Source organism: Gavia stellata, chromosome 22 (assembly GCF_030936135.1).
Source record: "Gavia stellata isolate bGavSte3 chromosome 22, bGavSte3.hap2, whole genome shotgun sequence".
Lineage (NCBI taxonomy): Eukaryota > Metazoa > Chordata > Aves > Gaviiformes > Gaviidae > Gavia > Gavia stellata.
This window is the reverse complement of record NC_082615.1, coordinates 14,435,193-14,459,415: the sequence shown is the minus strand read 5'-3', so window position 1 is coordinate 14,459,415 and position 24,223 is coordinate 14,435,193. Positions and strand designations below refer to the sequence as shown.

Sequence of the window (24,223 nt, the reverse complement as noted above, 5' to 3'; positions counted from 1 at the left end):
GTGACTTGTATCCATGTAATATATAATGAGATGCTGCACGTGTTAAGCTAGTTTAAGCCACTAGAGTTGTCGATTTCTATGGCTATTTTGTGGCTCTCGGTTTCTGTGAGTCAAGCTCACATGTTCTCTCTCCTGTTCTAGCTTGGATTGCTAAGGGCAAGATGAGACAAAACAACCAATTCTGTAGCTGCTTTGAAAGCGTGTGGGTTCTCCCCCACCCCATCCCTTAATGGGATGGTACAAAGATTCACTCCTCTGTTCTTGTGCTCAATATCACAGTGATAAATGTCATGTTAAGGCCCTGAGATAAATATCCTTAGCTTCTGCAGAATCACTTTTGGGGAAAGGGGGGATGTCCTTCTTTCTCTTATGAATCCTTCCCCATTTTGCAAAATGCTGAATTAAGCGCAGTGATTGTGCAGTTAAGATTGCCTCCCCTTATGAGGCTCACTGCTAGAAACACTTGTGTTGTCCTGAGGTCTTCTTTCTGCAGGTCTGACATGGGAGGAGTGTAAGCAACGCTGTCCTCCAAACGTGGTACCAGCCTGTCACAACTCTGAAGATACTGTCACTGTTTCGGGGCCTCTGGTGAGCAAGGAACTGATACTGTGCATACTGGAGTTGGGACTCGGACCCGTGAAGTTCTGGTTTGAAGAAAGCGTGAAGCTGAGTTAAAGCTCAGCTGCTTGCAAAGGGGAGCTGGATTAAAGTAGTGGGAGGGGACATGGTGCTTTGTATAAAATTAAACACTCAAATGTTCTGTGAGAGGAAGTGATATTAGTGCCTCAGTAAGCTAGTAATAAAAGATCTCTTATGCTGAATAGTCTTATAGCCATGGGCATAATGAATGATAAATTATAAGACTGAGGAGGGCAATAACCTCATCCCACATACGGCTCCCCTTAAGTGGCAAGTGATGAAGGGCATGCGGGGAGTGCAGTGACTTGCGCAGATCCCAAATACATTGTGAGCTTTTGTTTTTAGTTCACTTATATTCCTCTTCTTAGGACTCTGTGAATGAGTTTGTAGCCAAACTGAAAAAGGATGGTGTGTTCGCAAAGGAGGTGCGCAGTGCTGGAGTCGCATTTCATTCCTACTACATGGCATCTATTGCACCAGTGCTGCTCAGTGCCCTGAAAAAGGTAATATTGCCAAACTATGGCTTGCATGGCTTATGCTCGGGCACATGGATTTGAGTATAGTTGATGTTGAGCTTAAGGGGGTTCCTTTGTTTAGGAGGAGAAGAAAGTTTCTTGAAGAGCATGTAGACCTCTGTGAGACCTAAGGTTTTGAAATCCTATGGCCTCAAGTGGAAGGATGTCCTGAGCAATCAAGCTGAGAAAAATGGCCTGTGAAAAGGAGGGGCTGCTTGCTTTTGCCTGTCTTATTGTTATCTATGACATGTAACTCTTCCTCCTGTCCCTCTTCCTTGTCTGTCTGTAGGTCATTCCACACCCTAAACCTCGTTCAGCACGGTGGATCAGTACATCTATCCCTGAATCTCAGTGGCAAAGTGATCTGGCTAGGAATTCTTCTGCAGAGTATCATGTGAACAACCTAGTGAATCCAGTGCTGTTCCACGAAGGTCTGAAGCATATTCCAGAGAATGCTGTTGTAGTAGAGATTGCTCCGCATGCTCTTTTACAGGTATTGTATTTGATTGTGTCAGTATGGTGTTATATTGATATGCTGCTGCAGGAAGGAGATTGGGGGTCTGAAGACTAGGGAATACTGCTTCCCCCCCCATTTCTGAGAACACTTTCTCCCTCCAGTACTGTTGAGTCTCTCCAAGTTTTAACATTTTCTTGATGGGTTTTTTGTGGGGGTTTTGGTGTCATTATTTTTCTTTTGTTTGGTTTGGGTTTTCTTGGGGGGGGGGGGAGTATGTTAATATTAAAAAAAAAAATTAATTATTTTTTTTTTTTAAATCCCAACACACTACCACTTCCCCATTCAGACATTCATAGTGTTGCCTTTATTTATCGGCATGCATTTCAGATAGCTGATAGTCAGCTCTCTGAACTGTGCAATGAATAAGAAAAGCATTTCATTGTTTGGATCTAACGGAGAGTGTGTGTGCAAATTGGAGTGGGGGGAGAAATTCAAGACTAACAGGCCTTCTCTATGGAAAATCTGTTACCACCATCTGTACACTGAATTTGGTTTGAGGTTCTTAGAAGGTGGTGGCCGGTAGTGGTGTTTTCCCCTCTTCTCCTAGACCGAGTTGTCTGAGACCACAGGAGCTTTCTCTCTTCATAAACTCCTTTCATCTAATGATCAGATCATTATTGCTTTCTCCCCACCCTATAAGAATTGATATTTGTGGAATTGGCTCTATAGTAGAGAATGCAGAACATGAGGTACACTAGGATGCACTTGCTCCACAAGATCAGTGCTGTGGTCCTGTGCCTGTCCCTTAAGTCTCAAAGACTGTGGTGTTTTTTTTTTTTTTATTTGGTCTGTGGCATGCAAGAGGAGAAAAGTCTTAAGAAGAATCATAGTTACTTGTGAATCAAGTTTAATAGTTATACAGTGCTTCTGAGTTCTAATCTGGTTTATATTTATTATGTCATGCTAGTCTTATTTATGCTTTGAAAGTGACTTGAAGATCAGAGCAGAGCTTTTAAATTACGCAGATCTCTTTCTCTATAAAAAGATTTTGCACTTCGTGTTAAAGTCATTGTACAATTCTGGACTCTAATGCAAGTGACTAAAGACTTCATCAGCTGGGTTTGAGAGTGTTCTGATTTTTCTTTTCCTCCCCTTCCTTCTCCCATTTAAAGACCGTGGGATCAAATTGAAGAGAAGATACAAGTTGGGTCAGATATTCAAGGCTGCGTTTTTTGATTTAATAGCTGTTGCTTGGAAAATGCTTCAGACTAAAAAGGGCTGCTCCTGGGAGTAAGGGCCTAAGCTGTGTGTGTGTGTTTGCGCACAAGTGGGAGGCTTGAGAGGGTGATCTTGCAGTTCTTGAAGCGCAGCTTTTGATTCCACTTGACAATCTGCTTGGGAAAGAGAGATTTGTGTGTTGGCAGAATTTCATGAATATTATGTAGGTTCTGCTTTACCAGATGTGCAACTTCTTGGATTGCTGGAAGGGTATTGTGCTGCTCTTCCTCTTACCTGTTAAAATGGTGTGCATTCTAGCACCTAGCACAGAACTCTTGGCACAGAAACAGAAGTGGTTTGAGATCTATAGAGAAAAATTCAGAGGCGAAGTAGTAAGTAATGCCTTCCACCCGTGACTTATGGACTCTTACTTGACTAGGCTATCTTGAGGAGAGCTTTGAAACCAACTTGCACCGTTCTACCTTTGATGAAGAAAGAGCACAAAAATAATTTGGAGTTCTTCCTAACACAGACTGGAAAGATTCATTTAACTGGGTAAGGAGACTAAGGGAGGAGGGTGGGTGGGGTATCAGTTAGGAGAGAATTCAAGTCTTCTCTAGCATGCATATCTTCACAAGGATCAAAATACTCCTTCAACAAACCTGGAAAAAAAAAAAAGGGGTTTACATCTGTGCTTTACATATTTAACATGCTCACTTATGAAATGTTGCCTTGGGTTAGAGACTGCTTGGGCTGGGAAGGTGCCTTTTGAAGAGGAGTCCCGTTCTAGAGGCCTGGGAACCTGGAACTAGCTCTTGGAAATAAACTTTGCATCTTGTAGACTGTTAGAATTACAAATTTGGCTGCAGTAAGTGTTTATGGTACTCCTAGAAAAATCTCGGACTTGGAGGCCAAGAGCAATTACTGTCTGATCTCTACGTATTATGGTCAATTTTTTTTCCCCTCCACCCCCAGCTGTGTCTTGATTGGTTTTGTCTTCTAGGATAAATGTTCTTGGAAATAACTTGTTCCCACGTGTGGAATATCCTGTCCCAGTTGGAACACCCCTTATTTCCCCACACATCAAATGGGACCACAGCCAGGATTGGGACGTTCCAAAAGCTGCAGACTTTCCAGCAGGTTCCAAAGGCTCTGCATCTGCTTCAGTCTACAATATTGGTGTGTTTGCCTTTTTGGGGTTATTTGTTTGTTTGTCTCTTTCCTGCTGTACCTCTGCATTTCTTTTGTAAAACTAGGAAAAGGATACTCAAAGCAGCATCCCTGAAGCCGTCTTCTGAAGTTTAATGTTTGGTTTGGATTGAAAAAGACTGGATCTGCTTCTAAAATGGGATAAAAGAATATCAACAGAGCAGGAAACTGTCTTGATTCATGCTTACAGTAGTTTTAAGAGCTGCATGTTGCTAGGCAGGATAGTTGGGGAAACCGCTAGAACCTCTTATAGACATTGAAGGGAAAAGACCCCTTTATTAGGGTTTTTGTATTATTTTTATTCTGCTCTATATTCTTTTACAGACGTGAGTCCTGACTCTCCTGACCACTACTTGGTTGATCACTGCATTGATGGCAGAGTCCTGTATCCAGCAACTGGGTACCTAGTACTGGCTTGGAGAACACTGGCACGGTCTCTTGACATAGCTATGGAGCAAATGGCTGTTATGTTTGAAGAAGTCACAATTCATCAGGCAACTATCCTTCCCAAAAAGGGTGAGTGAGGAGTGCTAGTACAACTGCAAAACTGTGTAATGAAGGGAGTGGGAGAAAAGAAATGCAAGGGGAAAGTGAGGAGGAACAGAGGAGAAAGAATATAAAGAAGAGTGCAACATGACTGAATGAAGAAATCTATTCATACAGTCAAGTAGCACATGTTATGGTCATCTTTATTCCATGTTGTGTGCAATGAGTCTGGAGATAGTGAAAGAGAAAGCTCTGCTCGAGGATGGTAGCAATGAATGACCTCACAGTCCTGTCTTCATGAATGTTTCTTGCAGGATCAGTACAGTTGGAAGTAAGACTCATGCCTGCTTCCCACTGCTTTGAGGTGTCAGGGAATGGGAATCTGGCTGTGAGTGGTAAGTGAAGGAAGTGTAAGTGTATGCACTGTCCTAATAAAATCTGTTATTTATGGACACTGATGATTCTTACTCTTGCTTCTGTGCCCATCAGGGAAGATTTCCCTCCTAGAAAACACTGCTCTGAAGAACTTCCATAACCAGCCAGTTGACTTTCAGACTCAAGTAGACATGAGCTCAAAGTCTGGCCTGTTGAAAGAAGACATTTACCAAGAGCTACATCTGCGTGGATATAATTACGGACCAGCTTTCCAGGGTGTTCTGGAATGCAACAGTGAAGGTGAATTTACTTTCTATAGAAGAATGATGATCATGGTTATTGTAATGATGAATGTTTGATCTTTTAATTCCACTTGTATTAACGGTCCACCTGACTGTGCTTTGTGCAGTAATTATACTTTGTGTGGTAATGGAGAACAACCAAGTGTTCTGACAGAGCATTGAGAAAGCTGTGATCTTCAATGTAGAACTGACTGTTGGAGTTTACAGGGGAAGCTGAGTACATACAGCAGACTTTGCATTTGATAAGCAGTGACTTCTGGCATCTACTGAATGATGAAATCACAGTGAGGCTTCCCCTTTCTCCTCTTCTGCAGCAAGCACAGGGAAAGTTCTGTGGAATGGGAACTGGGTGACCTTCCTTGACGCCCTGCTGCACATGATAATCTTACCTGAGACTGGGCGCAGTCTGCGCTTACCCACCAGGATTCGCTCAGTGTGTATTGACCCAGTGCTGCATCAAGAGCAGGTGTGCCAATACCAGGACAATGTACAAGGTAATGTGTCTCATGCTTGGGCTCTTGCTAGTTGCTTTGACTGCTCTGTGGATGAATGTATGACATCCTAAGAAGTAGGATGGACTTTGGGGGCCCTCTTAGTCTCCAAGCTGCTGTTCTGCAGCTTCTGTTACAGAAGCTGCTGTTCTGCAGCTTCTGTTACAGTCTGACATAGCACTGTTCATCTGATCACCTTGAATAAAATACTTGTAGTGTTTGATGCAAACTTACGTTTCTTTCCTGTCTTTCAGCTTTTGATACTGTTGTGGACCGCTGTCTTGATAGCCTTAAAGCAGGAGGCGTTCAGATCAGTGGTCTTCATGCTTCTGTGGCACCACGACGACAGCAGGAACGGATCCCTCCCACCCTGGAAAAATTCTGCTTTGTGCCCTATACTGAGAGTAACTGTTTGTCTTCCAGTGTCCATCTTCATGCCTATCTGGAGCACTGCAAAGGTAGAGTGGGACTGGTTTCTTGTCACACTAAGGGAATCTTCCAGCCTGACAGAAATGTCTGAGAAGAGCTGTTCATACTACTTCAGAACATCCAAGAAATAAAGTGTTGGTCTCTGCAGAAGACTTCAGCAGGAGTCCTATGTCTGTATGCTTGCTAGAAGCTAAAAGCTACTTCTGCTTGAGGTATCTCTAGAATGTGGGTAGGAGTAAAGCTGTGGGGAAGGGCATCTACCCTTCTATAACAGTCAATGCAATGTCAGATGGCACAACCTCCTCTGCAAGCAGAGAGGCACAAATCGTCTTCTTTAAGGAGAAATCCAGCCTAGTTGCTTCAGACACTGACAGGAGATCCTGCTTCCTCAAGTCTTTAGCTTTCTTGTTTTGTTTTTGCTGTGAACTGCCAGGATGGGTAAGCTGACATGTCTGTTCCCATTTGGTTGTGGGCGCAAGCGCATATCCAGGGAGGGAAAGTGATTTAGTGAGGCATGCCAAAAAAAAGTTTGTGTTTGCTGCAAGAATAGAATAGGAGCAGCCTAGTCTGTCGTGAAACTGGTGGCTTAGTATAGTGCTCTTTAGATAGGGAGACATCCGCTGAGCTCATCACTTTAAGTGCCTTTTCATCAAAGGGAAAAAAATTAGTATTTTTTGACATTTTTACTCTAGTGATGAATTTTACTATATCTTGAGACAGCAATTTTGTCATTCTATATTGGTAAAGCGTCTTCACACTGATCCTTTGATTTGGCAATAGATTTTAAAGATTTCTCTTTTTTTCTGCAGTGTCCAAATACTGTCCCCAAAGGTTTTTACATATGCTGTAATGGGCTTTTTAATGCTTATTAATTTTTCTTAATGCTGTTTTTGATCTCAGTCAGGATGAGCTATTTTCCATCTGGTTATAAAGCAGAAAAGTATTTTAGTACCTGTGGAAATTTACAATTTCCCTCCACAACTCCCTAAATCAGTCAGAGGTTTTCTGTTAGTTGCCCTCTTTCAGTCAGAGTCTTGTCACAGGTAATCGTGGTGTTTTAGACTGTCTTGCCGTAAAGCGTACTTGTTTGGGGGCTGCAACTACTGCACAGTACATAATCATGTGAATGTACAGGAGCATGCATTATATCTTTTTGTGGCTAGGCTAATGATACAAGATGCTGTAATTTGTGGTGCTGATCAGCTGGTATAGCAAATGAGGGCAAAGAGGAAATGAAAAATCTTTGGAAAATCTGACTCTTCCTTTCATTTCCCCTTCTATTCCATAGATCTGATCCAGAACTTAAAGGCTAAGGTGGCGGTGCATGGGGTCAAATTAGTCATCCCTGGACTAGAAACTGCAGTGGCTGCTGCAGAGTCCTCACCCATACAGAAGGGCCTTCAGCATATCCTTGCTGAAATCTGCCGTCTGGAACTGAATGGAAACCTGCATTCTGAGCTGGAACAGATAGTGACTCAAGAGAAAATGCACCTCCAGATTGACCCTCTTCTCAATGGATTACTAGATTCTTCAGAGTTGAAGACTTGCCTGGGTGTGGCATTGGAGAACATAGTCAGTCACAGGATAAAGATAGTAGAGGTTAGTTGGGATGGGACCATAGCTAGTGTTTCCAGGCCTTGCAGTAACCTTATTGCATACTTCTATTGTTCAAGTTATAATTCTGGATATCATTCATGTTCCAACTTGGTTTCCCCTTTTCCTTCCCTTCCTTTTCTCACAGGCTCTTGCAGGAAATGGACATATGTTCTCTCGTGTCAAAAGTATTCTGAATACTCAGCCCCTGTTGCAGGTGGACTACATTGCCACTGATCGCATCCTGGAAACTCTTTCAGCTAATGAAACAGAGCTACAAGATGCTGGAGTTTCATTTAGCCAGTGGGATCCATCTAGCCTTCCCTCTGGAAATCTGACCAATGCCGACCTAGTGGTATACAACTGTTCAACAAATGTTCTAGGGAACACCAGTGAAATTCTCTCTAATTTGGCGGCTGCAGTGAAAGAAGGAGGGTTTGTTTTGCTACACACCCTTCTTAAAGGAGAAACTCTTGGAGAAATCATCAGTTTCCTCACAAGTCCAGATCTACAGCAGAAACACAGCTTCCTGAGTGAGGTAAGCCTCCTGGAAGGACAAATACTTTCTCGGTGGATAGTCTGGAGTCTGCTGCTTGCAGATGCTCTTGTGATGACTGAGCAAACATCACTTGCATTGCTCTCCATTGAGGCCCTCTGCAGAAATACGTAATAAACACCTCTTCAGAAGAGTCATGAATTTCCACATACTAGGTTGGGAGAGTAAACTGTGAGTTCAGTCAGAAAAGCCTTAAAGCATTGAAAAATATTCATTGTTGTTTGTATATCTATATAATCTGTATGAAAACACTGGCCAGGACAATTCCTTTATAGCTAAAATAATGTGCTGCATTGTTGGGTGAGGTACAGCTTCAGCTTTATCACTGTAGGATCCTAAAACGCTTCAGTATCAGAATATCTCTCTTCCTTTTGATATCACTGCTGGGAGTGAGACTTTACAAACTAGTTAAGTTCTTCTAATGTTGAAGTCCTCCCGAAAGGAAGGCTTTTCTCTTGTATTTTCCTTTTTTTTTTCCTTCCTTCCCTTCCTCCCCACTTTATCTGATCCTGTAATGAGATACAGCAAAATAAGCCCTTGGAAGTAGGGGGCGGGGGGGGCAGGGTGTCTGGTTTATATCTGCAAACCAGTGTAACATGCGGATGAACTAACACCAACGTTGGCACAAGAGGAGGAGAGTGAGTGGCTAGGGTAAGGATGGGAACTGGGACATCGCTTTCTCTTGGCAGCTGTTAGACTAAGCAGTATTGGGAAACTGCCCCTCTACAGAACATATGCATTCTTCCTGATTTGAGTGGCTGTAGCGTCTCAGCTCTTTTTTTAGAATTAGAAGAGAGTAGCACTTCTAATATTTTAACTTTTTTGTTTGTAATTCTGGAGTGTGGTAGTTGGATTTTGAATTTTGCAATGACGTGGATTCTAGCCCTTTGCTTTCTGCAAAGATTTTTCAAGGAGATTTGTGAAGAAAGGGTGAGTTCTTCAGATTTGCATCTTACCCAGTGAAGAGGGGGAATAAAAAGAAGACTGAGATTCTATTGAAGCTGATAACTTAAAACCGAGATCTGTCATAAGTGTCAGTCGCCTGGTATTAGTAAATCCCTTGGATAAGATACATGCAAGTTCAATGCATCTTCTCTAGAGAAAATGATACTACGCAGGCAAGAGTGAGCAAGACTTAATGTAGTTCTTAAAGTTTTCTAGATAGAGACACTGTCCCTAGTTCTTGATATAAGGGGTCATGCTGTAAAATCTTTCCACTCTCTTGTACCTGGCATATGAAAAGCAAACAGATACTTTTCTAAGAGCCTGCAGTCATCTTTATTTCATTCAGGTGGTAGAGCTTCGGTGTTTCTGGATATGCCATACATGTATTTTCATGCTCTTGTTTTTCTGAAATGCTATTTTGATGTAACTTATGTGTATAGGTGCTTCTTCTCTGCTAGTCGTTGGTTGCTTCTCCCCACCTCCCTGTAGCTGAAGGATTTGGGTGACTTGGCTTTTTGTTTCCTCTGTCGTGCCTTACTTTTTCTATTGTAGACAGGGCTTACATGATATAGACTGGTAACATCTAAATTCAGTGTTTCCACTTCTGTTATTCTCTGTGTTGGAATCTGTACATTCTGTTTGTCTCTGGAGGTTTGCCTTCCTTACTGCTGGAATTAAATTCTAGACACGTTCAAATACCCTATGGGATTTGACAGCATGGTCACTGCTCTGTTTTTTGCACACCTGGTAGTGTGGTAAGATTAGTTCCCTAACTAGGGCTTCGATGTACTTGTGCTACTGCTTTCTGAGGATCTTTTAGGGAAGAAGGAATAGTTTAGACATGGATAAGATACTGTTAGGTTAATCAAATATATATTTGTACTGAGACAATACAGAACAGATGCCAAGATTTCAAGTAAAAGCAAGAAAGAGGTGGACAGTGCCTGTTGTTCCTGGTGAAGCTGTCTTTGAGGAGACTCAACATGAAGTATAGATGTGACATATTTTTAATTGACTTTTGACTTTCCTGTTAACTGTTGTTTTAACTGATTTGACAGGCACAGTGGGAGGGCTTGTTCAGCAAAGCCTCACTGAATCTGGTTGCCTTGAAGAAGTCATTCTTTGGCTCTGTTATTTTCCTGTGTCGCCGGCAAGCCCCTGCCAAAACACCCATTTTTCTGCCGATAGATGAGACCCATTATAAGTGGGTTGAATCCTTAAAGGTGAGAATTCCTGTGTCCTAAACATCTGAATTTCCAAATGATTACACTTCCTAAATGAGATATTTAGCAGTGTTAAAAGAAGTATGTGTGTGTTCAGTTACTTTTCTTAAAATAGAAGTTACTCATCTCTGCCTTAAGGATACAAGGGCTGTTTCCTTTCTGTGGTTCCTAGTAAAACAGTTTGGGGTTTGTCCTGTAGGAGATCTTGGCTGGCCCATCGGAGCAGACTGTATGGTTGACTGCCACCAGTTGTGGGAACTCGGGAATTTTGGGAATGGTGAACTGCCTCCGCCTTGAAGCAGAAGGCCACAGAATCAGGTATGTAGGCATGCCCTTGAGTCACAGTTGGAGATGAGATATTTTTGTCTTAGCTTCTTTTCAGGCCTATAGCAAAACAAACAAAATGACAACTCTTGGCTTCTAGGTGTGTGTTTGTTTCCAACTTGAACCCTTCGTCAGCTGTCCCACCCACAAGTCTTTCGTCCCTGGAGATGCAGAATATTGTTCAGAGGGACCTGGTGATGAATGTGTATCGTGATGGAAAGTGGGGCTCCTTCAGGCATCTCCCGTTGCAGCAAGGTAACTCCTTTGAGGTCTGAGGATCACTTGCAGGTCCTTGAGTCTGAATGGACTTTGACTAGAAAATGAGTAGCTATTGCTCCTACAATTATTTTTTTTTTTTTTTAAATGGATAATTTGGAATTCTTCTGCTCCAGCTCAGAGGGTACAGTAGCATGCTCTGGTGCCAGGAGGAGGGATGAGCTATTTGGAGTATGGGTAGAATTGCAGGGTAAGAAAGGGCTTTCTGGAGAGCAAATGGAGGAGGAGGTAGCAATTACACAAGGAATTTACTCACTCTGGAAAGTGTGTGCCTGTATTGATGTGTGTAAAGTTCTTGTTGTTCCTTCTGCAGCACAACCTCAGGAGTTGACAGAATATGCCTATGTAAATGTGTTGACTCGTGGAGACCTCTCGTCTCTTCGTTGGATTGTCTCCCCACTTCGACACTTCCATGCAACTAATCCCAATGTTCAACTCTGCAAAGTCTATTATGCATCTCTTAACTTCCGAGACATTATGCTGGCCACAGGAAAGCTTTCTCCAGATGCTATCCCTGGTGAGTTAAATACATTTTCTTCTAGTGAAATTTTATGTATTACCGTTCTAGAATTTATTCACATAACTAACATTCAGGAGGCTATGCACTGGCTAAAGTGTATATTAGGTGGTTTTTTTTAGCAAGAAAGCATACTTTTCAAAAGGAAGTATAGCCCTGCTGCGGGATTGTACACCAAAAACTCTTTAAGTTCTACTTTCAGTTGCAGTCCCATTTTTCATATGGCAGAATTAATAAACCTTGCTGTGAGGAAACATTACTAGGCCCATTGCATAGATATATATAGGTGAAACAACTTGATGGAAGTTCCAGGGATGGCCAAGGTACATAACAAGGTAAGAATGTTGACGTTTCATGCTGCCATGCTACTGGACGTGCTTTGGTTTTAGGGGAGAAAAATGCAAGGTGAAGTAATCTCCTGTCTACAAAATGGAGGTGATAATATCTTGCCTCAGAGGGAGTTAAGAATTAACGTAATGTCTATTAAATGGTTTTAAAGCTGTATTGAAAGGAGGGAGGGGCAGAACATGTAAAAAGTGCATTTGGAGATTCTTATGGGCGACTTGACTAGGGTTGGGTTTCCCTTCATGACTGAGATTAGTCTCTGCCTAAAATGGGTGATTGCAAAAATTAAGGTTTCACACTAAAGCTATTTTTGCTGTGATCATCCTTTCTAGTTTATGTATCATTCTTTTTCAAAGAGGAAGAAATTGCCTTTGAAACAGGATGTTTCCATGAAATCTCTCAGATAGAAACTAAAGCAATATCATCAAGGATGAAGAGTAAGATTTAATGAGACCAAGTCCTTTTCTGCTACTCCTGTTCTTAAGAGCGAGAAACTAACTATGGTGACTTACAAAATGTGTACATAGTAGACAAATCCCAGCACTTTTTCTGTCTCTGGGGTTCCAACTTTCAGGGACTACTGTTGTAGTAAATTCTGGACCAAGGGATTTTAGAAGAGAAATTCCCATTGTAAAAGACACTTACATTCTTTCAGGTAACTGGGCTTCGCAGCAGTGCATGCTGGGCATGGAGTTCGCAGGACGGGACCTGGCTGGAAGAAGGGTGATGGGATTGCTGCCAGCAAAAGGGCTGGCTACAGTGGTAGACTGTGACAAGAAGTTTCTGTGGGAGGTGCCTAAAAACTGGTAGGTCAGCTTCTGTTTTCTGGTTTGTGTATGCGGTTAAGATTTGCCTTCCTGCCTGAGGCTGACAGCCCTGGTCAGACCAGAGGACTGCACACTGGGTAGATTCCCTTCTGGGAAATAATAAAAGAGCTATAGTCTCCTGAGCAGCTGTAGGATTTGGCTTACATTCACTGCAGGAGTTAAGCACTGGTTTTTGTACAGTGGCTTGCACAAGGTTCTCATCTCTTTCTTGGGCTCTTGGCTCCGTGTGTTTCAGTATACACTGGGATTTCAGTATTGGTTATGTTACTAATTAGTTACTAAAATATTTTTGCAGAAGGATGAAACTCTTGGCTGTGCTTGGCAGCTGTGGTAGTCTGCTGTATGACTGAGAACCATTTACACTTTTTGGTCTATCACAGCAGTTTAACCTTTCCATTGCAGAAAAACAGATTTCATCAGGAGAACTGGTAGCCTTTTCCAAGGCTAAAGATCTCTTCTCTCTTTCACTTTCTTAGGACTCTGGAAGAAGCAGCTTCAGTGCCTGTGGTTTATGCCACTGCTTTTTATGCTTTGGTGGTTCGAGGTGGTATAAAGAAGGGTGAGAGTATCCTTATTCACTCTGGCTCAGGAGGTGTGGGCCAAGCAGCCATTGCTATTGCCCTGAGCATGGGCTGCCGTGTCTTTGCTACTGTAGGTGAGTACTGAGGATCCAGTGTGTGTGGGGGGAATTCTATATATAAATACATACTTTTATATATATAAATTAGATATATCTATATATATAAATATATCTATTAAAAATATTAAAAAATAGGAGATGTGTGTCTGTGCATGCATGTGTTTATACATAAAAAACCATATTTATGTATATACTTCCCCTCCAGTCCCCAATATGATGTCCTGTAACGTTGATCTAGTTTCTAGACTGAGAACAGAATACACGGTAAATACAGCTACTGACTATGCGCTTGAAAATTCCACAGCACAGACAAATTTATCTACCTCTGTACACTGTATAATCAAAAGTATGGAAGAAGATCAAGACATCATAGAATCATTTAGGTTGGAAAAGACCTTTAAGATCATCAGGTCCAACCACAAACCTAACACTGCTAAGTCCACCACTAAACCATGTCCCTAAGCACCTCATCCACATGTCTTTTTAAATACCTCCAGGGATGCAGACTCAACCACCTCCCTGGGCAGCCTGTTCCAGTGTCTGACAACCCTTTCAGTGAAGAAATTTTTCCTAATATCCAATCTAAACCTCCCCTGGCGCAACTTGAAGCTGTCTCCTCTCGTCCCATCACTTGTCACTTGGGAGAAGAGACCAGCACCCACCTCTCTGCAACCCCCTTTCAGGTAGTTGTAGAGAGCGATGAGGTCTCCCCTCAGCCTCCTCTTCTCCAGACTGAACAACCCCAGTTCCCTCAGCTGCTCCTCATAAGACTTGTGTTCCAGACCCCTCACCAGCTTTGTCACCCTTCTCTGGACACGCTCCAGCACCTCAATGTCCTTCTTGTAGTGAGGGACCCAAAACTGAACACAGGATTCGAGGTGCAGCCCCACCAGCGCTGAGTACAGGGGCATGATCATTTCCCTACTCCTGCTGGCCACACTGTTTCTGATACAGGCCAGGGTGCTGTTGGCCTTCTTGGCCACCTGGGCACACTGCTGGCTCATATTCAGCCAGCTGTCAATCAACACCCCCAGGTCCTTTTCTGCAGGGCCTCTTTCCAGCCACTCGTCCCCAAGTCTGTAGCGTTGCATGAGGTTGTTGTGACCCCAGGGTAGGACTTGGCACTTGGCCTTGTTGAACCTCATGCAATTGGCCTTCAGCCCATGGATCCAGCCTGTCCAGATCCCTCTGAAGAGCCTTCCTATGCTGCAGCAGATCAACACTCCCGCCCAACTTGGTGTCATCTGCAAACTTGCTGAGGGTGCACTTGATCCCCTCGTCCAGTTCATTGATAAAGATGTTAAACAAAACTGGCCCCAATACAGAGCCCTGGGGAGTGCCACTTGTGACCGGCCACCAACCATATTTAACTCCGTTCACCACAGCCCTTTGGGCCCAGACATCCAGCCAGTTTTTTACCCAGCGAAGAGTGCACCCATCCAAGCCATGAGCAGTCAGTTTCTCCAGGAGAATGCTGTGGGAAACAGTGTCAAAAGAATTCACTAAAGTCTGGGTAGACTACATCCACAGCCTTTCCCTCATTCACTAAGCGGGTTACCTTGTCATAGGAGATCAGGTTAGTCAGGTAGGACCTGCCTTTCATAAACCCATGCTGACTGGGCCTGATCGCCCGGTTGTCCCATATGTGCCGCATGGTGGCACACAAGATGATCTGCTCTGTGACTTTCCCTGGTACCAAGGTCAGGCTGACAGGCCTGTAGTTCCCCAGATTCTCCTACTGGTCCTTCATTTTAAATTCAGTAATGTCTTCAAAGAATGTGTATCCATGTTAAGGATTGGTCTGTTTCTGGTCCTTGCTCTATCTCATAAATGAGCAGTAACAACTAGACAGCCGTTGTCCTAAGGTTTGATACCTTGAGAGCCTGAGAGCTTTGAAGCAAGTGCTTGATGGCTGCTCAGACTTACAGTCCTTGGGAAAAGATGTGCAGATGAAAATGGGCTGTTTCATCATAAAAAATTTAAGGTAAGAGTACTGGCATCATTCAACCTGTCTTCTACTTCCAGGCTCCACTGAGAAACGCGAGTACCTCCAAGCAAGATTCCCACAGCTGGATGCTAATAGCTTTGCCAGCTCCCGAAATACTAGCTTTGAGCAACATATACTGCGAGTTACCAATGGAAAAGGTAAGTTCAAGGAATATTTCCTTCTTTTGTCAGCTATGCCACATTATGCAGTTGCACTTTCTAAAGACAAATTGAGTTGCTAGAAAATGGGGTTAGGCTCTCAGCAGAGTTGAGTTTATTAAATAGTTGCTTCTCCTTTCATTGCAGGTGTCAACCTCGTTTTAAATTCCTTGGCAGAAGAGAAGCTCCAAGCCAGTTTGCGTTGTCTTGCTCAACATGGGCGCTTTTTGGAAATAGGCAAATTCGATCTGTCTAACAACAGTCAGCTTGGTAAGATGGGGCACTGAGAAATACATCTTGTCAGGTTTAAGCAAGTGTGACAGCACAACCTATATGCTATCTTAACACAGACTAATCTTCACATTTAGAAGAGCTTTTAACTGGAATACTTGTTTCACTTTTATCACTAACAATTTATGTAGTCTTTTCAACAAATACCTTCTTGGAGAAGCATGGCACTCAGGATTTTTCTGGAAGTCTGCATAAAACACGCAAAATAATTAAGTTATCTTCCTCAAAGCCTTTATTTAAAATCAGTATAGGACACGTTGCCCACAAAGTGTTTGGATAGGAAGGTAGTAAGAAGCAGCATTCATTTCACATAGCACTGTTTATCACTGTGTTTGTTGGCTTGTAGATTTCATAGATCTGTTAGACTTGACTTACAAACTTTTTGGGATGTAACATATGTATTTGTAATAGGTGAGTGCACTGTGAAACTTAGCAGATGAAGTTCAAAGCTATACAAGCTGCAGTTTTGCCCTCTGGAAGGGACCTGCAACGATCATTTAGTCTAGCTGCCTGACGACTTCAAGGCTGACCAAAAATGAAAGCGTATTATTTAAGGGCATTTTCCAAATGCCTCTTTAAACACTGACAGGCATGGTGCATTAACCACCTCTCTAGGAAGTCCGTTCCAGGGTTTGGCCACCCTTTCAGCAAAGAAATGTTTCCTAATATTATCTAGTCTGAACCTCCCCTAATGCAGCTTTGAGCCATTTCCATGCGTCCGGTCCCTGGATCCCAGGGAGAAGAGATCAGCACCTCCCTGTCCATGTCCCCTCCTCAGGAAGCTGCAGAGAGCAGTGAGGTTGCTCCTCGGCCTCCTTCTCTCCAAACTAGACAAACCCAGAGTCCTCAGCCACTCCTCATAGGACATGCCTTCCAGCCCTGTCACCAGCTTTTTTGCCCTCCTCTGGATGCATTCAAGTACCTTCACATCCTGTCTAAATTGAGGGGCCCAGAACTGCACACAGTACTCAAGGTGAGGCTGCACCAACGCCGAATACAGTGGGATAATCCCCTCTCTTGACCGGTGGTTATGCTGTGTTTGACGCGCCCCAGGATGCGGTTTGCCCTCTTGGCTGCCAGGGCACACTGCTGGTTCCTATTGAGCCTGCTGCCAACCAGCACCCCCAGATCCCTTTCTGCAGGTCTGCTCTCCAGCCACTCCTCTCCCAATTTATACTTGTGTCTAGCATTACTTGGTCTCAGGTGCGGAATCTGGCATTTGTTCTTGCTGAATTTCATGTCATTGATTGCCCAATGTTCCAGTCTATCCAGACCCCTCTGCAAGGCCTCTTATCCCTCAAGAGAGTCAACAGCACCTCCCAGTTTTTGATGGCACAGGGGCAAGATTAACCTGATTTCTCTTGAATGGGAAAACAGATTTGAATATTATAATCTGATGTGTTAGTGAAAAATTACAAGAATGTTCTCCTGTTGTAGAATGATTGCATACAGCAAGTGTTGACAGTTTCCTTTCTTATTCTAATGAAATTTCAAAAGATCCTAGCATCATGGAAAACTTCCTATGATGAAGAGTTTCCTGTGGAGATGGACAGCATGTAAATGGGATTCTAGCTTCTCTGACTCTTAACTCAGCTGTCACTAAGCACAAAATGTCCTTTTTAATGTCAGAATGACCATATTATAGCTTGTCCTCTTGACACACAATTTTTGTGAGTAGAGTTTCTGTTAAACTGGTCTGCTTGCAAGAGGGCAACCTAATTAATATAGTATTTAGAGAGTATATGCAAGAACGAGTTTGAAAAATGTAGAATTTGAGCAACTAATGACTGCTTTACTCCTCAGTCTTACACCACTGACCTACACAGAAACGTTTCTGAAGCAGGAGATAGACTCTGTTTTGAAATGTCTGCAGGTTCAGGTGATAACTAAGTTGCTTTTTCTAGGAATGTCTCTCTTCCTCAAGAATGTGGCATTTCATGGGATCCTACTAGATGCAATCTTTGAGGAGGGAAACCAAGAGTGGGAAGTAGTATCAGAGTTGTTGAAGAAGGGTATAAAAGATGGTGTGGTAAAGCCCCTGAGGAGTACAGTCTTCAATAAAGAAGAGGTAGAAGCTGCCTTCAGGTTCATGGCACAAGGAAAACATATTGGCAAAGTTATGATCAAGGTAATGAGATAATGACTTTGATTCTCTGACGCATCTGTCATCCTCTGTAGGTGACTTTATTAGATATTTTGATCCAGTTAAAAATGAAGCTGTATAACTAGGACAGCACAGGGTTATTGTTTTTACTGCTGACATTGTAACATATGTCACTGTCAAGACTGGAGGAATATAGCATGGAAAGATAAGAAATGCATTGTGTATCTGATCTTAACTACTTTTTCTTCTTTTTTTTTCTTTTTTTTTCTTTTTTTCTTTTTTTTTTTTTTCTTTTTTGTGGGGGCGAAGGTCCAAGAAGAAGAAAAGGAATATCCTTCAAGAAGGTCTGAACCAGTTAAAATCTCTGCCATCTCCCGAACCTCCTGTCCACCAACCAAGTCTTACATCCTCGCAGGGGGCCTAGGAGGATTTGGGCTTGAGTTGGCACAGTGGCTAGTTGAGAGAGGAGCACAGAAGCTTATACTCACATCTCGTTCTGGCATACGAACTGGTAAGCAAAAACCATAAAGGAACAGGGAACATGACAGCCTTTCAACAGACTTCAATTTGTAGTTTCTGTCCATTTTTAAGTGTCCTACCTGCGAATAATAATAATGTCTTTCTTTCCTCTCATGTATATATTTTCTCACTTCAAACAAGCTGTTGTCCCCTTTATTCTAAAGGAGGAAGTATCTTTTAACGTGACCTCTTTTCTAGCTACGTCTTTCCTGGCTTTTATGCTTCCTAATTCTATCAACCCATTTTCTGCCTTACCCAGGATTTTTTCTGCAGCCTTACTTTTACCTTTATCCCCTCAACAAAGTCTGTATCCAGCTATCTCACTAATTTGTCCCATGGCTGTAGCATCGTGGATCACATGCTACAAGGAAAGGCCTATGAACTTGCTAAAGATACTTTGTCCCTCAAGTTATATGTGTGGATGCTTGCTCTTGGTCCTTCAGATAGCTCGTCTTTGCAGATGAGCTCTACTCTCCGATAACATCAGTAAGCAGTTTTACTCAGTTTTAAGCCATTAGTTTGATTACAGTCGCAGCATTGAGTTTTCTTATCAGTGGTAGTCTTCAGTGTTCCCTCATGCAAATTCAGCCATAACAAAATTTCTCTCTGTCTACAGATTTCTTCTTTCTATTGGCAAGTTCACAATTGCACCACTTGTGCAAACACATAGATGAAATACTACCTCTTCTCAAGTTCTGGTTGTATTACTGTAATCTGTTGCCTTACTCTAATCTAGCCATTCTTTCCTGTCTCAGTACTCAAATTCTTGTCAATTTCCCTTCACTGTTGTAGTTTTTTTCCCCCTCCTACATTCTCCCAATTCTGTTCTCTACTTTGATCTATCTACAATATTTCTGAAACTCAAGTGATTTCTATCTTCAAGCTTTGTCCAGTTTTCCTCTTGTAGCTGAATCAGGAATTATTTAGCTATTCAGTCCTTATCTAGTCAAAAAAGCGTAAGGAGCAGGTTAACCAAAGCCTATGGTTTGAATGCTTCATCCCAGGCACCGTTCACTTTTTTCTTTTTTTGTAGGCTACCAGGCTAAACGTGTTAGAGAGTGGAAGGCAATGGGAATCCAAGTGTTGGTATCTACTAGGGATATTGGAACACTAGAAGGAACACAGCTATTGATAGAAGAAGCTTTGCAACTTGGCCCAGTTGGAGGCATCTTTAATTTGGCTGTGGTAAGTGACAAAAATGCTTAGGACTTGTAAGAGGCAGCAGCCATTCAAGTGGCTTTTTTTACTGACAGCAGTCAGGCTTCATGCAGTTCACCTCTCTGTTTCAAAGGACACTGCTTTGGCCTTACCTGGTGACGTAAAGGGCTATGGGTCTGGCTTCTTGACGTGGGAAGCAATAGTATTTGGCCAGCGAGCTCAGTTCAGGGATAAGATACATGTTGCCCAAGACCCCTGGGTACAAGAAAAATCCCATACAGAACTTGGCAGTTGAAGGCTGCAGTGGCAGTACTGAAAAAAGCAGACTTAACAAAAGTCATGTGGTCCTTGTCATATTTCAGGACATTCAGGATATGTCTGTACCGTAAAGTCACAAAAATGCATTGTGTAGTGATATCCTCTCATATTTCAAACCACATGGAAAATTTAAATGGAGAAACTTGAGATACTGAAACTGCATCTTTTTCTACCCACCCCCCCTTTCTCTCTTCCCTTCCCCCTGCCCCCAATAGGTCCTTAGAGATGGCATGATTGAAAATCAGACACCAGAATTATTCTGTGAGGTCAACAAGCCCAAGTATTCAGGCACCCTTCATTTGGATTGGTAAGTGTCTGTAGAAGGGACAAATATGAACTGCTTTTATGGTCACAGAGTTGATCAAACTCAAGTCATTTTAGTCTTGCACTAGCCTTCCACGGTAACACATAATTAGTAGGTTTTTCTGATGGTGTTTTACTTTCCTGCTCTGCTCCAAGGGTGGCTCGCAAGAGGTGTCCCGACCTGGACTATTTTGTTGTGTTCTCCTCTGTAAGCTGTGGAAGAGGAAATGCTGGGCAAACTAATTATGGCTTTGCCAATTCTACCATGGAGCGTATCTGTGAGCAGCGACATCATGATGGACTCCCAGGTAAGATGACTTTACTCATTGCACAGAATAATCTATCACACCTAACATCCAGAGGAGAACCAGCTCACCAGAAACTTGTGCACTTGTCTGGAACGATAATGAGTGTTGAAGGCTGTTTTCTCTCCTAGCTGTTACCCTGAGTCATTAATGTGTGAATAAACACTGACCATTTAACAGTGCAAAGGAAATGCAGGCCTTAGCTTAGCTGTTTTTAACTCCCTTTTGTTGCTACCACGTGCTTTAGTTAGTTGCCTAGTGTGTTCGTTCTTCTGATTTCTCCTCCAGGCCTGGCAATCCAATGGGGAGCCATTGGTGATGTGGGTATCCTTCTGAAGATAATGGGAAGCAAAGACGTTGTGGTTGGAGGAACCGTTCCCCAGCAAATCAGCTCATGCCTGGAGGTGCTTGATCTCTTCCTGAATCAACCTCATCCTGTCATGTCCAGTTTTGTCCTAGCAGAGAAGGTCTCCGTGAAAACTGAAGGAGGCAGTCAACGGGATCTTGCAGAAGCTGTTGCTCACATCCTGGGTAAGTGCTTTCAGACAAGCACTGCTGGGCAGTGTCTACCATCAATGCTTTTGGAAAGCAGTGGTGCTGCTTTAGGTGCCCTGTTCAGCACCTCCTCCTGATTCCTGTGGTGTGGTTGTGGTGGTGGTGTTGTGGGACTCTTTGTTTGTTTGTTTATTTTTTCCTTTACACTGCTCCTTCTTTCCAATAATCAATTCCTTTCTTCAGTGTGGGCTTTCTCCCTTAGTGAGCTTACATACAGGTGCACACACACCTCAGTGTCTTGGGTTTTGTTTAGAGTGGACTGGTGCCTTTCTCCAAATGGAGAATCAATAGGATCAGCCCCTGAGAGCAAAATTCTGGGACAGCACATAATAAGGCAAATATATGACAAACTTTTGAGTACCGCTCCAGCTTTCAAATGTTCACCTCGGATTTCCCTATGCTGCAAAAAGTAGCTTTCATGTACTTAGTGACTAACTGGTAGTGTGTTCTCTTATCAGCTCTGTCTGTCATCCCATGTGAACATCTAGTAAGCATAGCTTAACTATGCATTACAAAAAGTGCCGTGTTCTCCTGTCTGTTTTGAACCTACTTCCTTTTACTATTGTGTCCCCTGTTCTTGTGTTGAAAGTGAATAATCTCTGTCAGCTCTACTGTGTCCCACTTCAGTTATCTCTTTTGCAGACAGACGTGTGTACTGATCCTTTATTTTCTACCAAAAGAGGTACTGATAAATTAAAGACGGTCTCCTGAGTATTTCTTAAGGAATTGTGCACAGTAACTGACAGCAAATATGTCCTCAGAGAACAGACATGGCTTTTGCAAGTCATAGGAAAGTGTCTGGGAAATTGTACCAACTGTAGGGTTAGTTTGGAAGGAGAGAGTGTGTAAAGACAACAAAGGAAGAAGCTAGTAAGGAGCCTAATGGTGGGAAGGGTGGCAACATGGGACAGCACAAGGTGGAGGAGGGGAGGAAGAGCTGTAGGTGCAAGTGTTGTTATGAGAAGCCTTTTACAGGTAAGGAGAGGGTGAGAGACTTGAATAGCGTGAAAACTGAAGGGGAAGAGGTGGTGAAGACTAGAGGAATCGCCGCCTCCTCCAATGTGATAGATATCAGTGACACTGATAACTCTTTCATCTCATGTCATACCTGAGGATTAGTTGCCTTATGTCTAGGACTGCAGTTTCAGTTAGAGCCTCTACTATGTGAAATTCCTCTAGCTGACTGTTCTGAACTTGGTCTAAAGCTGAAGTGACAATGTTCACAGCTATTTAGCTGGGACTGATGTATCCCCTGTCATAAAGCTGTGCACATTTAACATGTACTCTAGAGACTAGATCCCATATGACCAGATGTGGGTTGTAGAAGAGGTGACTTGTGAAAGCATTAGATGATCCTGAAAGGTAATTCTCTGTGAAAGCATTAGATGATCCTGAAGGGTAATTCTCTGTAGCTGCAGTTTATTCAGGGTTTAGGAGAAAGAAGGAAGGTGAGAAGACTGCTAGAGAGGCCTAGAGCTGAAAAGAAATCAGCCTTTTGTTAGTGTGCTGGTTTTTTTTCTTCCTCAGGTGTCCGTGACGTGAGTAGTCTGAATGCTGAAAGTTCCTTGGCAGACTTGGGCTTGGATTCCTTGATGGGTGTGGAGGTGCGCCAGACACTGGAGAGAGACTATGACATCGTTATGACCATGAGAGAAATTCGACTCCTTACAATCAACAAACTGCGTGAACTTTCTTCCAAGTCCAGGACAGCAGAGGGTATAGTGTCTGGATCAGGGTTACCACCAGTCTCCTGAGTCCAAACAATTAAGCTCTCAATCCATTGCTTTCATCTCTAGTGACATAAGCCTCTATCAAATCATGAAATAAGATCATTAAATAAGGTTATAGCTGAAAGGCTTTTAAGTGACAGACATGTCACTGAAGTGCATTGACCTTTGGGTCAGACCCATCAGTTCTAGGTGCAGAAAGAGCATGAAAGCTGCTTTCTTGCCTGGCTAGTAACTGCCTGCATGAGTACTCTTATGCAGTGTGTGCAGGATGTAATTTGTCATGCTTGCTGTAAGCTAAAAGCATATGCAGTTGTTGAAAAGCAACTGACAATAGTAAGATCCCTATGTCTGTGCCCTGATGATTTAGTGAGCCAATGGGCTAATCCAGAGCAGCTCTGAGATTCTCCTTTAGGACTGTGGCTGTGTGACCAAGACTGATCCTGAATCTAATTGTGTTTGTCTGGTGTGCTTCCCTTCAAAGAGCTGAAGCCACCTCAGCTGATGAAGACAGGCCCAAGTGAACCTCCAAAACTAGATTTGAACAACTTGTTGGTGAACCCAGAAGGGCCAACGATCACCCGCCTCAATGATGTTCAGAGCACAGAGCGCCCTCTTTTCCTTGTTCACCCCATTGAAGGCTCCATTGCAGTTTTCCACACTCTCGCCTCCAGACTTCATATGCCCTGCTATGGGCTCCAGTGCACAAAAGGTATCTCAGTTCTTCAGCATCTTGAATTTGTAAATGTAACATTCTGAATTTTAGTTGCCTAGAGAGAGTGCTTTTTTGCTAGACTCTTAAACTCAGAAGATCAAGCATCAGTACCTATAGTTTGCATTAGGGTTGTGTCAAACATCCCCAGGTAACAAGAGAAGTACTAGGTTAGACTGAAGAGCTTATGTATGGGGAAAATGGAACAATTGGATGTTGCATTGAGTTCCTGCCAGCAGATAAGCGTGCAGGAGAACAACAAGGCACACTGTTCTACCTGTCTTTGGAAAGCAGGAACATTATTATTGCTTGTCCAAAATGTAAGTTGCTAACCATAATTGAGAAACTTACCTTCAAAATAACCTGGATATTTCCAACAGGGTTGTTTCTGAGCTCATGAAAATGTAATTGTCTCTGCCAGTGTCTTTTCACTGAAGTCTGTTTCTAACTCACTTCCATATTCTAGCTGCTCCCTTGGATAGCATACAGAGCCTGGCAGCCTATTACATTGACTGTATGAAGCAGATACAGCCTGAAGGACCTTACCGCATTGCTGGATATTCTTTCGGTGCCTGTGTAGCCTTTGAAATGTGCTCCCAGCTGCAAGCACAACAAAATGCTTCCCATGCACTCAACAGTCTATTCCTCTTTGATGGGTCTCATTCTTTTGTGGCAGCATACACTCAGGTAAGAGATACAAAGAAAATCTTCTGTCTGGG

At 42.9% G+C, this 24,223-nt stretch overlaps 1 protein-coding gene across 1 annotated transcript in view; it reads left to right on the top strand.

Moving 5' to 3' along the window:
* FASN (fatty acid synthase) overlaps window positions 1-24,223 on the top strand; it is a 46,585-nt gene that overhangs the window by 17,194 nt on the left and 5,168 nt on the right. The window contains exons 12-40 of the mRNA XM_059828032.1: window positions 494-588; window positions 1,008-1,142; window positions 1,444-1,647; window positions 3,269-3,384; window positions 3,833-4,008; window positions 4,363-4,554; window positions 4,839-4,919; window positions 5,014-5,199; window positions 5,516-5,695; window positions 5,947-6,150; window positions 7,410-7,720; window positions 7,863-8,252; window positions 10,274-10,438; window positions 10,638-10,756; window positions 10,863-11,017; window positions 11,352-11,555; window positions 12,556-12,706; window positions 13,204-13,382; window positions 15,393-15,512; window positions 15,660-15,782; window positions 17,708-17,931; window positions 18,217-18,418; window positions 19,460-19,611; window positions 20,118-20,209; window positions 20,362-20,513; window positions 20,799-21,041; window positions 22,593-22,781; window positions 23,277-23,504; window positions 23,971-24,191. Coding sequence (XP_059684015.1) covers window positions 494-588; window positions 1,008-1,142; window positions 1,444-1,647; window positions 3,269-3,384; window positions 3,833-4,008; window positions 4,363-4,554; window positions 4,839-4,919; window positions 5,014-5,199; window positions 5,516-5,695; window positions 5,947-6,150; window positions 7,410-7,720; window positions 7,863-8,252; window positions 10,274-10,438; window positions 10,638-10,756; window positions 10,863-11,017; window positions 11,352-11,555; window positions 12,556-12,706; window positions 13,204-13,382; window positions 15,393-15,512; window positions 15,660-15,782; window positions 17,708-17,931; window positions 18,217-18,418; window positions 19,460-19,611; window positions 20,118-20,209; window positions 20,362-20,513; window positions 20,799-21,041; window positions 22,593-22,781; window positions 23,277-23,504; window positions 23,971-24,191 — 5,189 coding nt within the window. The remainder of the gene's footprint in view (window positions 1-493; window positions 589-1,007; window positions 1,143-1,443; window positions 1,648-3,268; window positions 3,385-3,832; window positions 4,009-4,362; window positions 4,555-4,838; window positions 4,920-5,013; window positions 5,200-5,515; window positions 5,696-5,946; window positions 6,151-7,409; window positions 7,721-7,862; window positions 8,253-10,273; window positions 10,439-10,637; window positions 10,757-10,862; window positions 11,018-11,351; window positions 11,556-12,555; window positions 12,707-13,203; window positions 13,383-15,392; window positions 15,513-15,659; window positions 15,783-17,707; window positions 17,932-18,216; window positions 18,419-19,459; window positions 19,612-20,117; window positions 20,210-20,361; window positions 20,514-20,798; window positions 21,042-22,592; window positions 22,782-23,276; window positions 23,505-23,970; window positions 24,192-24,223) is intronic.